At 34.9% G+C, this 17,018-nt stretch overlaps 2 protein-coding genes across 2 annotated transcripts; one reads left to right on the forward strand and one right to left on the reverse strand.

Annotated features, from left to right (window-relative positions):
* Positions 1-514: 514 nt before the first annotated feature.
* Positions 515-4,794, reverse strand: LOC133190955 (deoxyhypusine hydroxylase-like). Its single transcript, XM_061326632.1, has 4 exons — positions 4,402-4,794; positions 3,133-3,209; positions 2,242-2,485; positions 515-858 (listed from the first exon to the last, which is right to left on the reverse strand). The coding sequence occupies exons 1-4, from the start codon at positions 4,682-4,684 to the stop codon at positions 539-541; spliced, it is 924 nt and encodes a 307-aa protein (XP_061182616.1). The 5' UTR covers positions 4,685-4,794; the 3' UTR covers positions 515-538.
* A 1,501-nt stretch (positions 4,795-6,295) lies between these two features.
* Positions 6,296-13,830, forward strand: LOC133190518 (guanine nucleotide exchange factor C9orf72-like). Its single transcript, XM_061326192.1, has 8 exons — positions 6,296-7,248; positions 7,475-7,588; positions 8,000-8,128; positions 9,080-9,196; positions 10,370-10,563; positions 10,809-10,866; positions 12,452-12,561; positions 12,965-13,830. The coding sequence occupies exons 1-8, from the start codon at positions 6,712-6,714 to the stop codon at positions 13,161-13,163; spliced, it is 1,458 nt and encodes a 485-aa protein (XP_061182176.1). The 5' UTR covers positions 6,296-6,711; the 3' UTR covers positions 13,164-13,830.
* The last annotated feature ends 3,188 nt before the right edge of the window (positions 13,831-17,018 follow it).

The raw sequence follows: 17,018 nt of genomic DNA on the forward strand, positions 1-17,018 counted from the left end.
TATTTAAGGCCTAAATAAATGATTTCATTTATCCACTGTCTATCAAAAAGAAAAATGTAATTCAGGTAAGCATCATGGCCCAATACCCAATTATCCCCTCTTATGGTGATAAGAAGACTACACTATAATATACTTTTTTCATTCAATCACCTGCCAATCTATGTTTCTGTTCCTAAAATCAGCTTGCTCATGATATTAGCATCTGAACATTCAAATTGTTCACTATGTCTCTAGTTCTGACATGCTAAGTTCATAATTATTTTAACTGAATACAAATGCTGAAGGAAACAAAATTGAATTGGAAATCTTTTATTGCTTTACCTGCAAATAATTTTCCTTATATCCATGAATATTTCCAGAACAATTAAGAAATAAATAAAGTAATCCAGAAAGACTTGTAAAGTAATTAGGTAAACTTAAATAGGGATGTACCTAAAATTTTTCTGTTCATTTAGTATCACAATCCTGCCATTAGAAAGTGTAATTTATCTTATAATAAAATCCAAGATCAAAATTTGAGAGCTAAAATGTTTTATTGTTAACTTTTCACAGTATTTAACTTAGCCAAACCATCAGCATATTGAAACTGATCACTGTTCTCATATTCACTGATATCTAGGGCCACAATACAACTCTCTTTGACCACTCGTTCATTGTCCTTCAGATAATCCTCCAAAATCCTGGTGCATTCTGGGGTAGCAATGGACCCAAGGGCCTCAGCACACTCATGTCTCACCATTGGGTTTTCCTTCATATTTTGAAGATTTGCCTTCAGCTCATTTACGCAGGCATCACTCTGAATTTGGCCAAGGACATATGCAATCTCATGGCGAAAGAGGGCACTGCTACTCTTGAGACCTAAGGTTTAACCAAAAGGAGAGTTAATTTTTTTATCATATACATAAAAATAGATTTCCCAATCAAATTAGTTCAAAAGGCAAAGTAATATGGAGATCATACTGGCACAAAACACACCCAACACATTAAAGTGAGCACCCACATGTCAATGCCACATATAAACCTAAGTTAATTAAAAGAGAAATCAAATTCTGCTTTAGACAAGACTAACACCCCCCTCCCTCTCCCACACACACAAACACATACTTCATTATGCCAAGACAAAGAGTTTGAAGACCCATCTCTCATTTTTCTTTTCCTATCTGTGTCCTAATTACATGCAAAACTAACTCATTCAAAGATAAATCATGATGATGTTCAAAATATTAACCAAACATGTAAAATGCATGTGCATTGCAATTAATTGGAGGAAACAAATTAATATGATCGCATTGTGTAGACAGTACCAAAAAACTTTTCAAGACTAAGACAAGAGGCCTAGGGGTCACAATGCTTACCTGTGTCAAATTACTGTTCTTCAGGAGATTTTAAAAAGATCGTTTTCTCCTCCTTGTTCAGATGAAAAATTTTGAGCCCATAATTATGTCCCCACTTATCCCCAAGGGCCATGTCATAATTGAATCAAATTAAGGAGATGCTCCAATTTCAATATGACTAACATGGTCTTTTATTCTGGAGAAGATTTTTTTTTTCTCCTGAATAATGTATAAGATAAAAATTGATCCCCAATTTTAGCCCCACCCTAACCCAAGTCCAAAACTTAATACAAGAGACCCGTGAGCCACAAGCCCACAATAGTTACTATGGCCCTTCTGTACTTCATCAATGGATTCTTTTCCCCATATATTCTCATCACGTAAAACCTAGATGGCACTTATTGTGGCCCCACCCTACCCCTGATAGTCATAATTTCAACAAAATTGAATATACTCTACCTGAGGATGCTTCCATATAAATATGACTGATCATGGCTTCTCTGTTCTTGAGAAGAAGATTTTTTTTATACATTCCGATGTGAGACTTTGATGTCCATAGTGGCCCCACCCTAGCTCCCTGGGGTCATGATTTGAACAAACTTGAATCTACACTATGTCAGGAAGCTTTCATATAAGTTTCATCTTTTCTGGCTGCCCAGTGGTTCTTACAATTTTTAAATGGCCCTATCCAATTTTCACTATGTATTAATTACCAGTGTGTGGTCTTTTATTTCAACGAACTTGAATCCCCTTCACCCTAGGATACTTTGTGCCAAGTTTGGTTAAAATCAACAAAGTAGTTCTGGAGACAAAGATAAAATAGTCTATATTGACAGCAATGACAAATTTTAATCAGAAAAGCTCAATTGAGCCCTCGGATCAGGTCAGCTAAAATGACATGCATTACCTTTTGCCAGTGCTTTTACAGCTTCCGTTGTTCCTAAATTTCTGAGTGAAAACATTGCCCTGTATCTCTGAAAGAGAGGCAGAGATTCATCCAATAAGATATTTTCCAGTTCAGTGATTTCCATTTTACTTGTAGATGGAGCTGGGTCAACAGACTTGTAAGGATTTGGTAACAAGTTCTTCTCATCCTGCTGATTGTTTAGCCAGTTTAACCTCTGGAGAGCTAACTGGCAAGTTTCTGCTACCTACAACAGATGTAAAATTATTCATATTTAAAGGAATGCAAATGAGAATCTGAATTACTATGCTCACATTATAGTCACATAATACTCAACATTGCTCTCTCTTGATGAATTAAGCATTCACAATAATTTTGCCTTTCTTTTCACATAATGATTCTGAGAAGAAGATTTTGAATTCTGTTTGAATTAAATTGAATTTCCCTTACCTATAAATGACATGTGGGAAGTGTGGTTACAATTTGCCTAGTACTGGTTGTTTACAAGTGGTAAAAGATGTAGAAAGTTAAAAAGCAGGTGACAGACAAATAATAAATGTACAACAGACAATGGAAAAAAAAATAATCAGAGAGTGTTTCAAGCTTACTTTCAGCTCAAGCGAGATACAAAAAAAACCTCAACCAGTACATGTATGTACTAACCAAAAATCAGATCTATAGGTCTATACTCTACATTATAGACAATGTTACATTACAGATAGTGAAAAATCAAGTCTCAGTCTAGGCTTGAATCCAGGGCCTCTAGCACCATGCCAGCAATCTTTCCACTGAGCTATTGAGATCTGGTATTTTGATGGATTTTCACACACCTGACAACCCAGTGACATTTATATAATGCCTTATGTTGATATGTATTATACATTACATACATACCTCTATGACTGGATCATTTTCATATTCCTTTAAGACACTGATGGATTCCTGAGCTCCAATGGCCCCTAGAGCCTCACCTGAAATCATATTAAATACAAATTTATATATGACCAAAGATGTATAACACTGAAATAAACATACTGTGAAAATTACATCAGATCTATTGCATTGACTTTAACAAGATACATCACTGCAGGTATTATCATAGTGCAGAACAGAACCAAGAAAAAATCTACTAGTGTGAACCATCTCTAAGTAAGCCATCTTGGGCTGACGTCTCTTTAATAGATATTGAGCAAATGTCCGACATAGATTTAAGTTACCACAAATCAGTCCTGCCTCACCTAGGGCTGAAATGATACGCCCCCTCCACGATACGATACTTATCGCGATACTTAAATTGTGTCACAATTCAATTTTTTCAATACGATACATTTTAAAAAAGAAACAAATTATAAGGTTAAATAAAACATGTATTCAGATTTCAAAAGGCAAGTAAAAGGTAGTGATACAATAAAGACAGAGTTGTCCCTAAGACATGGGGGCCGGGTAATTTCCCTGCCTATAATGATGTACTCCCCTGCTTATCCTGGTGTTCCCCTCAACCCTCTTTTAGGAGAGGAACAACAGAATCCCTTCTACTTTTTTAATGTCCCCTGCTATTTCAATTCTTAGGGACAACCCTGAAAGAGCACTATTTGTGCTTCTGTAGATTAAAAGAGAACTTTGTTCGTGTCAATACTAGCAGCATGAGCCTCCTTTGAAACTTTCTCCGTCGCCATTTTCTCCCTTGTGTGTGTCAAACCCGATCTATTTCAAGGAGTTAGCGAACCGGATTATTAAAAAAGTATCGAACCGAAAATCGAGATAGTGAATCAAACATAGAATCGAGCAAATATATTGAACAGTATCGATATTTCGGTAAATCTTTTCAGCCCTAGCCTCGCCATCACATAATACATGTATTAATGCAATATTTGAACCAAAATCAATATATTTGTTCGAGAGGAGGGTCAAAATGGTAGATTATCTGGCCACAGACAAAAGACTCATTATGACTGCTTATGGTATATAACCAGCATGTTCCAATCACAGGGACTTGAGACAATCTTAGCAAAATCGGGTATATAGTATAATAGGGGATTATATTATATTATATTATACTATTATACTATATACCCGATTTTGCTAAGATTGTCTCAAGTCCCTGTGGTTCCAATATTATCATGTAATAAAGTGCATGTATACACTGAACTGCTGAAGGCTTACCTGCCTCATGACGAACCATAGGCTCTTGGGTTCGATCAGCCAAAACGTGAGATAAAACACCCAATGCATATTTATCCTGCATTTGACCCAGACAATATGCTAGTTCATGTTTGAGAAGGGCAGATGTGTCGTCAAAACAGCTTGAAATAAAGTCTATAGCTTTTTCTCCCCCTATATTGCGTAAGGTAAATAATGCTCGGAATCGGTCTTTCAAAGGTTTGGTTTTGTCAACCAAAATTTTTCCAATTGCTTCGACAGAGTTTTCATTTGCCAAGGTTGTCATTCTTCTGTTTACGTGAAAAGATTGCTAGATCTACAAAGTCAAAGCTGTTTCACAACGTTTTACAATTTCACATGTTGACTAACAAACCGGATGTAAAGACGAAATGTGGTTTTCTCAGACAGAAGAGTCGTCATCTGACACACCACAGGCCTGACAGGGGCAACCCGGTAAATAAAAGAGGTAACCTCTTGCATTGTGCAAATCCTGACTGCAAAAAAAGTATACCTTTTATTTTCTGATGTCTGAACATGGGTTGAGTGTACTTTCACGGTGATAAATAGCTAAGAAGTATTGATAACCAGATATCACTGCATACTTAAAAATGGGGGGGGGGGGGGAGGTTACTTCACTGGAATGTCAGACACACCTCGGCCCACGGACATCTAGGCCCTGTGACACCTCGGCTCAGACTGGTCGGCCCAAGATTTAAGATAGGTCGACCACCCATATATAAGACACCTCGGCCCAAGCAAAATTTCATTAGGAAATATACATTTCCAATTTGCAACTTGAATAAAATGTTGACTGAAATGATCATGATTTTTTGTAATTCTAAAAAGACCTTCCACGAGCACATTGGCGATAATAAAGGAAAGAGACAACAATTGATTAAAGTGCTAACTGATAAACAATCAAGATGCCGCAGTGCATCCTTTGGAGTATCAAGCGTGTGTCATATTGGTGACAATGAGGGGTTAATCACTGTTTATTTCGAACAGGCTTAGTTGTGAGACAGTAATTAAGAACATTTACATCCACTGAATATTTTCTTCTTTATTTCTTATGAAAACCATTCCATTAATAAATTCATTAATATTGTTAACAGGTGCGGACCCAGGAATTGAAGCTGGGGGAGGGGGGAGTCGCAAGAAGTAGGCAGGGGGTCTGGGTATAATTATTCACGACCTTGGGGACAAGTTTTTGCTTGGGCCGAGGTGTCTGTTATATGGGCTGACGTGTCAATACTCTTGGGTCGACCTGTCAGGGCCGAGGTGTCAGGCTGAGGGGTCGTTGGGCCGAGATGTCTGTCTTCCCTTCACAGTTCACATGATCTACCTATCTATTCAGCATCCATTCAGACAAGTTTTGTGTAAAATAGGATGAGTCGGAGACGACAAATGTATTTTAATAATGAAGACAAAATGTACACGAGTTAGAATAATCTTGATAGCTTATATATATTGTCTGTCATTTTGAATAACAAATTTCAACCAATCAGACAAATCAGTTGAAAAATATGAGTTTAACATCCTACGTAGTACATTATATTGTACAATTAACCGTCTATTTCATAATGATAAAATGTGTATGTGTAATAGACTGAGAAAAGGAATTCAGACTCAAACTGGAATCTCTCTGTAACTATTTTAGTGCTATACTGTCTGCACTATTGGTTTGATCAACATATGAAATTCTTGTTATGCTTTCATGAATCCCTCTTTTAGAACCTTTCAAAATCTGAAACTTCTGCTTGCTATAGGTGACTGTCTTTAATGTAAGAGATTAAGAAAATTAAAGTATAATTTTTACAGATTAAAGTTGTCCCAGTTCATTTTAAATGAATGGAAAACCAACATCTTTATATTATAACTTTATTATTTTTTTAGGTTGTGATTTTGGAACAAATGTATTGAACTACCCCAAAGTTGCTGTAAATGCAATCCTTAGGGGGAGCAAGAAAACTTTTGCTATGCGTGAGGACTGGCTGACAGAAATCCAGAATCGAGAGGGCCTTATTCTACTGTTTGTCAACTACACGTTTTTCTCCATTGTTTCATTGATCTGCCTGTTGTTTGTACTATGTCTTACACATACAACTTCTCCTCCAAGTGATATAATGTATTCTATATCATTTATTGCTAATAGCTTTGTGCTTATCAACATATTGTTGGCTGATTATGTTGTGTATACCATAAACTCTCACAGAGAGATCAAAGTAATGTGATAATTATTTCTAAACATTGAAGCTTTCATCATTGGAAATATCTAAGAAAGTGAGGTGACCAATAAAAAAACATCGAAAGACCATGTCCTCCTCCAAGAATATCAAACAGATGATTCGGAACATCAGTGCCGGAGTGATCCAGATTGGAAGTCAGGAAAAAGCCGAACCCAATGAAGCACATCCAGGGGACATAACTCCACTGAGTCCATCATCCAAATTTACAGAATCTAACATTGATATCCCAGGACAGAATTTGATTAAATACATGGTTTTGTCTCATTGGGACAATATTTTAGGGCCAAGAGTCGTTCATGTGTGGAACATGGGATCCGGTTCATTGGATTTGAGTTTACTTTCACGGATCAGTAGTCAGGGCTTGAGTGGGGAGATCTGTCGGGATGTGACAAGTTTTATAGATCACAAACTCTATGAGATTCAAGACGCAGATGTTTTTGTGACTGCCTTTATTTTTTCAGCACTTGGTATTACTGGGCCCTGTGTTCATGCATTATCCATAGTTATACAAAAAGCAGACATGATGTTCTACTTAAATATTCAGCAGCTGTTTCAAAAGTGTTTTGAAAGAATTGTTGGAAAATTCAAAGTTATTCTAAGTCAGGTAATTTCTGTAAAACTGGTAATTTAGTTTACCTAATCCAAAGGCAGGTTCACTTTTCTGTTCAAATTTTTTACTGATTTGACCAATGTAAACTTTCTGTATGAAATGTTGAGCAGTAACTGTTGAACAACAGCTGGCCAGATTTGAATAATCAACAGGGTCTCTTGTTTTCTATTATCTAATGTGAGTGAAATTTCAATATTAAGGGAGAGATCATTTTTTTCAGGTGTCAGTTGACTCAACCCTAGAAAAAACCTACAAAGAATTTAGCGATCTTTGTCAGCAATGTATAGAAAACATAGGATGTCTTAAAAAGTCACGCTTTCCTCAAAAGATTCTGGTATGTTCAATATAATGTTCTTTCCTATACTTTAACTTCTACTTGTGACCATTTAATTTAATACATGTATATATATATATATAATATGGGTAAATCAAAACCGAGCATCACACCATCTATTGAACACCAATAAACAATTTCAGTTTCATGTTTAAGTCAGGTTGTAAACTATGACATAAGAGATCGAGTAGTGTATCATTACATCACTCCATTTGATGTAGGATATGGAAATGCCACACTGTGTACCACATGAAATTTAATTTTCTCATCTAGTATTAAATGAGAGAATTTTTTTTTTCACGTGATGTTAAGTCGGTTTGTTATCCTACTTAGTGTTCCTTCTATTCAATGATAAATTAATTAATAATTATTATTAATATGTCCACTGCCTGCAAGATTTTTGATTTTCAGTTGTCCTCTACATATCTATGCCCGGCTCATCATCTGGACAGGGATTTCCTGAGCTGTTGTATTAGTTCTCACCTTACAACGTTTGGTCGGAGCTTGGTAATAGGTGAAAAGGCAGATAATGTCAATATGGTAAAATAAATTTTTCCTTTCTTTTTCTTACATGATTCCTCTTTCAATTGGAAGATTATATTTACAGTCAAACTTCGTTATCTTGAACTTGATGGGACTGAGTTTAAAGCTCGAGATATATGAGAATTTGAGATAAAAAGGTTAAAAAACATAAAGAAATAGTGGTTGGGACTGCTAAATCACTTTGATAAATTGATGGCATTCAAAATATCGGTGTTCGAGATAATGAAATTCAACTGTATTTTAAAACTGTTTATTGTCATAGAACTGATTTGGATGACTTTTTAGCTCACCTGAGCTTTCAGCTTTTCTGATCACCCATTGTCCGTCCATCTGTCTGTCCGTCCATCCATCTGTCCGTCCGTCTGTAAACTTTTCACATTTTCAACTTCTTCTCAAGAACCACTTGGCCAATTTTAACAAAACTTAGTACAAAGTATCCTTGGGTGAAGAGGAGTGTAAATTGGTAAAATAAGGGGCCAAGTCCCCTTACAAGGGGAGATAATCAAGAAAAGACAAAAATAGGGTGGGGTCATTAAAAAATCTTCTTCTCAAGAACCACTGGGCCAGAAAAGCTGAAACTTATGTGGAAGCATCCTGGAATAGTGTAGATTGTAAATTATTAAAATCATGACCCCCGGGGGTAGGGCGGGGCCACAATAGGGAATCCAAGTTTTACATTGAAATACATGTACATAAGAAAAATCTTTAAAAATCTTCTTCTCAAGAACCACTGGGCCAGAAAAGCTGAAACTTATATGGAAGCATCCTGGAATAGTGTAGATTCTAAATTGTACAAATCATGACCCCCGGGGGTAGGGCGGGGCCACAATAGGTATATTAAATGGGGGGAAATCTGGTAAAGAACAGCATGGCCAAAGTTACTCAGGTGAGCGATGTGGCCCATGGGCCTCTTGTTTTGTGTATTATATTTGTTTTGTTTCACTGCAGATGCTGAAAACCCTAAGTTTGTTTAATTCGCCCAAAGAGAGATGTTGTTCAAGGCTTGTCCAGCAGAATGAATCACTTCAATACCATCATGATATGTGGCTACAAGGCCAGGTTCAGGTAAATACTACCACCGTACATGTATGTGGCTACAAGGCCAGGTTCAGGTAAATACTACCACTGTACATGTATGTGGCTATAAGGCCAGGTTCAGGTAAATACTACCACTGTACATGTATGTAGTTACAAGGCCAGGTTCAGGTAAATACTACCACTGTATATGTATGTGGCTACAAGGCCAGGTTCAGGTAAATACTACCACTGTACATGTATGTTGCTACAAGGCCAGGTTCAGGTAAATACTACCACTGTATATGTATGTGGCTACAAGGCCAGGTTCAGGTAAATACTACCACTGTATATGTATGTAGCTACAAGGCTAAGCTCACATACTGTATTCTCCATATTAGGTGCCCCTGCCCCTATAAGCACCCCCAAAGTATTTTTCAATTGTTGGAGAAAAAGGTCCCCCCCTTTTTACCGCCTAATAGTAAAATTTTCTGCCTTTCAGTATTGCTGGTGCAAAAAAAAAAAATAATAAAACACTTCTTACTTTTAGTTACATCTGATTGTTGATATTTTCTTGTGACAGTACATTGTAATGTCCCTTCATGCTTCAGAAGAATTCAGTTATCTTGCTTATTTTTCTCAGCATATGTCAAAAATGATATCATATTTTTCATTACAGCAACTGCATATTTGTCGTATTTATATTCATATTTTATATTTGCATATGTAACCGCCCCCCTTTTGCAATTTTGTACGTGCCAAGGGCACTAAATAGGGAGAATATACAGTAATACTACCACTGTATGTGGCTACTATGGCAAGTTCAAGTAAATACCATCACGATATGGGATTACAAGGCCAAGTTTTGGCAAGTATAATCATGTGGCTAAGGGGTTCAGGTAAATATCGACATGATTTGTGGCCACAATAAGGCCAAATTTAGCTACACCACTATGCTATATGTATTTGACCATGGGGCCAAGTTTAGATGAAAAACCAGCATGATATGTGCCTACAAGGCCAAGTACAAGCAAAAAATATAAGGGTATTTGGTTAAAGGACCAAGTATAACATTTCTTACATTTATTCAGAACTACAAGGTACAAATATAGGAAAATGTACTGTATGAAATTATATCTTAGAATTAGGTAAGTGGCTGTAAGTCATTGATATATCTAATCTTTTTTTCCCTACATATATAATGTGTTAGGTGTATCATTTCAGACTTCAGACCACCTTGATTTACCTGTTTCTGAGATCCTGTACAGTGAATACCCATCTACAGTCATAGACCTCTCTCAGAAGATGGTCCGGGAATCCCCCACCTACACAGATCATGTGACTTACTCCCACGATCAGCGGTACAATGAATTGATAGGTCTACAGTATGGAGATACAGAGCCCAGTATTCCTCAAGGGTAGCTTTGCATTGATATGAGCATATATATAAAATTTAGATGCGATAATTTTTTTAAAAAAAAAACCTCTTTTCTATACCAAAGCTTTGCTATAAATATGGATAAAAGGCTGATACAGAGCCACCATCTAGCTAAATAATTTTGAAATATATTTATAATCTCTGAAATATTATTGTTACAACATATATGCACAAATAAGTGCAATACATGTACATACTGACTAATTATGGTATCTTTTTGATTAGAGAATTGTTTTCGCTGCATGATAAATCAGACACATTGGTCACGGGACTTCTAGATGAAGTAAGTACAGTGGTACTCACACATTTCTGTCATACATTACTATTGATCCTGATACCTAATCATATCCCCCTCCTACTTCCTGTTCCTGTGTGCAAGTCAAAGAAAGTCATTATTAGTTTCTGGCCTTAAAAACTAAAGATTAATTTCTTTTAATTGGCCTAAAATCAATGGTTTTTCCCAAATACTGGTGGGAAAAAAGAAATGGCAGTTTGATATTTGTACTCATTGCTGTATCTTATTGATGATAAATAGGCAAGATTATTGTATATCTTTATATTCTCTACAAGGCCACCTTATACTTGAAAGATAGAAACACATGTACTAGGATGTAACAACATGGCTGAAGCATATCAGGATCTGTATCTTGATACAATGTGACTTATCATAGAATATGGATTGTGATATTTCAACTATCATAAAGAATTCTTTTTATTTAAGAATAAGCTACGGTTTCAATACAAATCTTGCCTTGTGTTTTTCTTAGAAATGAAAGTGATGGAAAAAATTAAAACTCATGCTTTCTGAATCAGTGAAATTCCATGCAGAAAGATCATACAAATCATTTTTCTCACATGACCTTCTAAATGCTAATTGTGACGTCATAAACTTGTGCATTTTCCTGAATTTTCTTAAAAAGTTGCAGAAGACACCAATTTTCAATGGAATTTTCTTTCAGATAATATTCTCCACAGGCGTCGCCCACGAAGACTTTGAGATATGTGATTTTTCAAAGAATTTTACACAACATATTTGAAAATGAAAGTGGGCGACGGCTGTTTCTTAAGGAAAATAACCCATGAAATGTGTCAATTTGGGGGGTTTTCTGTTTAAAATAGAGAAATGCATCAAATTAATGAAGTAATATTTCCAGAATGATACTCCTTCGTGCCATATTCTTTCATGATTTATTACAGTCATATACTCAACTAATATTTACGGTAAGCAAGTTTCAAAACTTTTTGAAAACATTAAATTTTTAGGGCACAATAAAGCTAAAAGCCGTACCTTCTTCTTTGTGTCTTTTTGTTCTGAAATGAGAAGCTCTCTTTTAAAATGACAAAGGATTAAAAAAAAACGTTTTAAAAAAGGAGGGGGGAGGGGCAGTGGGATCAGAAAATTATGAATAAAATAATAATCGATTCCTGGAGGTTTAAAAAAAATTTAGTCAGGCTATTTTTAGTCAGTCAGTTTGGAGAAAGCAAACTGACAATTTCTTTAAAGATGGCCTGATATTAGAACAAAGGGGAAAAGCTCTCAAGTAATGAGCCAATGATTCTTTCCATTCTACTGTCCTTTAGATTTCATTAAAAAGAAATTGGACAGAACTTAAGTACATTTAGGTGTACCGTGGCAAATATATGTCCAGAAATATGTGACTTCTTTGTATTTCAAAACTTCCATAGAATTCACTAAAATCCATTTGACATGTTCTGTGTTTCATTTAAAAGTTGGTAAATGATTGTCTCAGTGTTTGCAGTCAATGAATTTAAATATTTGCAATTTAAAAAAAAATCAGCAAACTATGAAATTTGGACCAATAACAGAGATTGGAAGGAATTTCAAAGGTTTTATTTTTACTTTTTAGCTGGACAAGCTGCCAGCAGAGTGTGGGGTTAGGGAGGCCTACATTCAGCAGTTCAATAGGAGTATACAACACAAGGCTTTATGTATCATCAAATACATTGAAGGGGAAACGTAAGTATGGTGAATAAGAAAAAAAATATCTTAATTGACTTTAAACAAAAGGAAGAAATATTTCAGTCATTTGACACCCAGTGGAACAAGTGGAACCAACTATTTTTGTAATTGTTTCTCTTTCTCTCTCTCTCTCCTGTACTTCTATATATGCACAGTTCTGATAATAAGAATTAGTGGATTTTGACAATGTATTGAATTGTGTGTGAAAAATAAAATAATTTTACAAAAAATTATTTCAGTCATGATATCAAATATTTGATGAGAGGTAATTATATTAAACCAAAAACTGAGAGTTAAGACAATGCTCCTGATTTTGTATTCTTATCAGTATACATGTTCATAGAGATTTTACAGAATAGGCACTGAACTGAGTTCACAGATGCATATATATTTTTTTTAGGAACTCTGGAACTCTTCCATTCAAAGGTGATATTAAGAAACTCCAAAAAGACATATGTATCCTCACGGAAGGAGACTTAAGGATCTATTTATCTGCTGCAGAGAGACTGAAACCTGGTTTATATTGGTATCTGTTTTCTCCAAAATATTCACGGGAGCAATCCATTCCTTCCACCTCAGCTCGACCATATGTTCGTTAGGTGGGATCATTTTCCAGGTTCAATATGCATTTGGTGGATAAAATAATCTTGCAGTAAAAATGCTGTAAAAATGAGATATTGTTTATTTAAAGGGTAACAACAAATATGAATTTAAAGCAAATCTGTGATTTAAACCATTGATTATAGATGAATAACATTTTCCAAGTGAGACATTTAGAAATAATTGTTATGGATAAAAGTGTTGTGTATAACAGTCTACGTGTACATTTTTTTTACGAGATTGTGCTTCTTTTTTCTTTTATGTAGGTAACAAAAGGTTTTTTTCTTCTGTTTTTTGTTTGTTTGTTTAATGTTTTTGTACCGGTACATTCCAAATATGTATGTTTTGGTTTCATCAATCAAGAAATGCACCAAGGAGCAAAACATAATAAACCTTAATGAAACTTGTTTATTGATTTACAAGACATTAATGTTGATTATGAGATGAAATTAAAAAAGATTAAAAAAAAAATGTTGAATTTCTCTGTGAGTATAGTTCCTTGGGCCCTATAATCTATTCATATAGAGCTACCATGGCCCTGGGGCACAGTGGATCAATCTGTTAGGCTAAAGGTCATCAGTGTGAATCTTGTTACGTTTATTTGAGTGGTATAAATATAAAGCAATAAATGATTCATGCATTTTTGAGTGCTGTGAATCAAATAGATTTGTATCAAAATTTTCATTTCGTGATAGTATGCAATGTACAGTAAATTATCGGAGTTATTATACTCATTGAAAAATGCATACTATCAAAATACTAATTCTCCTACAATTTTTGTGTGATTTCAATATAACTTGGTACACAAGTAAACTATACTACAAACCCTTAGAATGCGAGGGGGTGTGTTTCAGAGTATAGTATTTTGCTATATTTTCATTTAGATGCTGCCGCCCCCCCCCCCCCCCCCCCCCCCCACACACACACGTTTGTTGTTGTAAGGTTGAGCAGTGACAAATTCCAGGATTTGGACAGTAAAGAAGTTTTTTCCTTTTTTTTTTTTTGCTTGTCAAATTTTTGTTTGGAAGTTACATAATTCTTTATATGGGTTTTTGATTTCAGCGTTGCATTGCTTGCTAAAAATAGAATTTTCTTTGAAGTTCTTTTTAAACCCTACTCCTCACACAGTTCTAGTCCGATTTCAATATAACTGGGTACATAAATAGAATACACTAAGATACATAATTCTATTTATCGGTTTTTGATTTTGATGAACAATGTTTTCATGGTTACTACAAACAGAATTTTTTGGGGAAATTCTTTCAAAACTTTTGTCCAATTGCAATTAAACTTGACTCAGAAAGAGACCTAACCAAGGATTGTTATTAGGGCCCCGCAAGGATTTGCAGGTGCCCTATAGTAATCACTCTGTCTGTCTGTCCATCTGTCGTTCTTCCATCCACAAATTTTCTGTTTTTTTCTAATAACTTTTTTTAGGGTTGACCAATTAAGTTCAAATTTGGTATGTTAGTTGAATAGGCAGTAAGACATATTTTGATGCTAAGTTTGGTTCTCTATGTCATCTGGTTTGGAGCTGGGGTGGTGGGGTAGATTCCTTAACTTTATATAAAAGTGAATCGGCAAAGAGAGATACTAGTAACTGCTGAGAATGTTCCTATTGTAAACTATGAAAGGCTGCAATGAGTCTCTTGGGATTAATTAACTTTTCTCTTGAAGAAAATCCAAAGCATTTATCTTTATCTGTCACATTGAGATTAATTAACACCTCTGTCTGCAAATGAAGTTTGTTTTGAAGTTAAGGTCAATTCTGAATGATGTTTACATTCTCTGATATGTGGATTGAAATAATGTTCATACTTTATTTTGGTAAAATACACAATGAGTTATTTATGATTTTGTTGAAGTCTAAAAACAAAATAAAGATAAAGATATCTTTTTTATAATTATTTTCTTTTTTCTTTCTTTTTTCTGCCTTATATAAATTCAAGAATACTATTTATTTTAAGAGGTAATCAGATAATAACCTCATTCTATCATTGCTGAAATAGTTCTTGTTGTAAATTTAGAAGAAAAGGTTGAGAGAGCAGTATAATTAATCCCCTGGGATTAATTATCTTGCTGGTCGCAGAAAATTTTAAAGGGTTGTGTTTCTGTCACTTTAAGATTAATTAACACCTTTTTCTGCAACTGATGTTTGTTTTGAAGTTAAGGTCAAGCCTGGGTGATATTTGCATTCACTGAAGACTGGCATTTTAGAAAACACATGCTTCATTCTTCTTTAAATATACATTTAATTGAGTCATTATAGATATGATGTTTTTACTGTCTTTTGTAAATACATGTACGAGGAAACTATTTACAGGTTGTTACTTTGTTCTTCTTTATATATTTTTAATTTTTTGTAATTAAGTAAAATTCTCATCCCGTAATCTGCACCCTTATATTTCTACCCCTCAGCGGGGCCCTTGCTGACTGGTCAGATTTCTAGTTTTATTTATTGCTGTTGCCAAAGTTTCAAGTCTAAGTGCTACCTTTCTCTATTTTTTGTTAATTAAGTAAAAACCAGAAGAGCTACAGTCTTGTCAAAGAATTCTGGTTTCTTTTTAGAATCCATGGACAAAAAATATTGACTGATCCCCATGAAATTCTACCAGTAGCAGACCAACAGTGAAACACTATCTTGTACAAATACTGCATGCAGTTAAGAGTAACATTAAAAATTTTCACCCCTCAAAAATCCTTGTCGACCTTGGCCGCTGCGCGCCAAGGTCGTTGACAATGGTTTTCTTGAGTTTAAAATTTTCAATGCTACCCCCAACTACATGCAATACTTATTTTATTATACTGAATGTTTTATACAAGTACATATAATAGTGCATAAATGAGCAGTCAACATTTTTTGGAATATCACAGCGATGTTGACTGTTGCAACGCTGGTGGCGTGATGTGAATTCGTTTCATTATTCATTATGGTGTTTTTTAAACAAATGTTTCTCGACGAATGAGATTCAACTAATTTACATTAAAATATAATATAACTAAAGATGATTACATATTGGATATTCTACCAAATTTAAAACAGCAACAATAAATCCACGTACATGCACATTGAAAGTTAACTAAAGGTTATAATTGCATAACAAGCAATATAAACAGTGGGTCACCATCGCAGGTTTTATTATTATTATTTTGTAAAAATATAATGTAAAATGTGCTCATTACACATAAAAGTTCAACAGATATTAAAATTATTGATTAAAAGAGAGAGTGAGAGTGAATTTTCTTAGCAGATGAAGTTTGGCATACTGTGAAAGTGGGAGGTTTAATTAAATGAAAGAGGGGTTTACATGTACCTCTATCGGATATTTATTTCATTTTCATTTGCAAGAAGATTTCTAGCAAAATAACTTTGATTATAAAACTCTTTGAAAAACATCGCACAACACGGCTGTCGGTATTCCTAGTTTAGACCCAGGACACCATTTAGTGGAATGTACCCAATCTACATGCATATCAGTGATTCGTGGGCATTCTAAAAATCACTCCAGTTTTGTTCTGAACATATTTATTGCCTGACTATGACTTGCAAATACTTGAAATTAGTTCTTATACACGTTTAAGAATATTCGATGATATAATATCGATGTTGGTCATATTTGAAGAAGCTTATTTCTTTCTTCACCAATATCATGGTGCGTTAATTTTTTTGTAATGTTGAAAATACCACGGTGTTAACAGGCAAAAAAAAGTGGTTCTGGAATCCCCCCCCCCCCCCAACACACACACAAGAAAAATAAGAGCAAAGCATTTGCCTGTGCGCAATACTTAAAGTCATATATGGCGTATTTTTTTATAAGTTCGGGTAACCAAAATTAAAAAGACCTTTCCAGTTG

The sequence above is a fragment of the Saccostrea echinata genome, unplaced genomic scaffold (genome assembly GCF_033153115.1).
Source record: "Saccostrea echinata isolate AGI-Se365-2 ecotype Australia unplaced genomic scaffold, CSIRO_AGI_Sech_v1 ptg000022l, whole genome shotgun sequence".
Classification (NCBI taxonomy): domain Eukaryota; kingdom Metazoa; phylum Mollusca; class Bivalvia; order Ostreida; family Ostreidae; genus Saccostrea; species Saccostrea echinata.

Bases quoted from the DNA above. Each gene is read 5' to 3' on its own strand.
- LOC133190518 (XM_061326192.1), top strand. From the start codon at position 6,712: ATGTCCTCCTCCAAGAATATCAAACAGATGATTCGGAACATCAGTGCC. The intron at 7,589-7,999 runs GTATGTTCAATA...TTTGATTTTCAG, and splicing joins GCTTTCCTCAAAAGATTCTG to TTGTCCTCTACATATCTATG. The intron at 9,197-10,369 runs GTAAATACTACC...GTATCATTTCAG, and splicing joins GGCTACAAGGCCAGGTTCAG to ACTTCAGACCACCTTGATTT.
- LOC133190955 (XM_061326632.1), bottom strand. From the start codon at position 4,684: ATGACAACCTTGGCAAATGAAAACTCTGTCGAAGCAATTGGAAAAATT. The intron at 3,210-4,401 runs GTAAGCCTTCAG...ATATGATTTCAG, and splicing joins TATGGTTCGTCATGAGGCAG to GTGAGGCTCTAGGGGCCATT. The intron at 2,486-3,132 runs GTATGTATGTAA...CATCTGTTGTAG, and splicing joins AAAATGATCCAGTCATAGAG to GTAGCAGAAACTTGCCAGTT.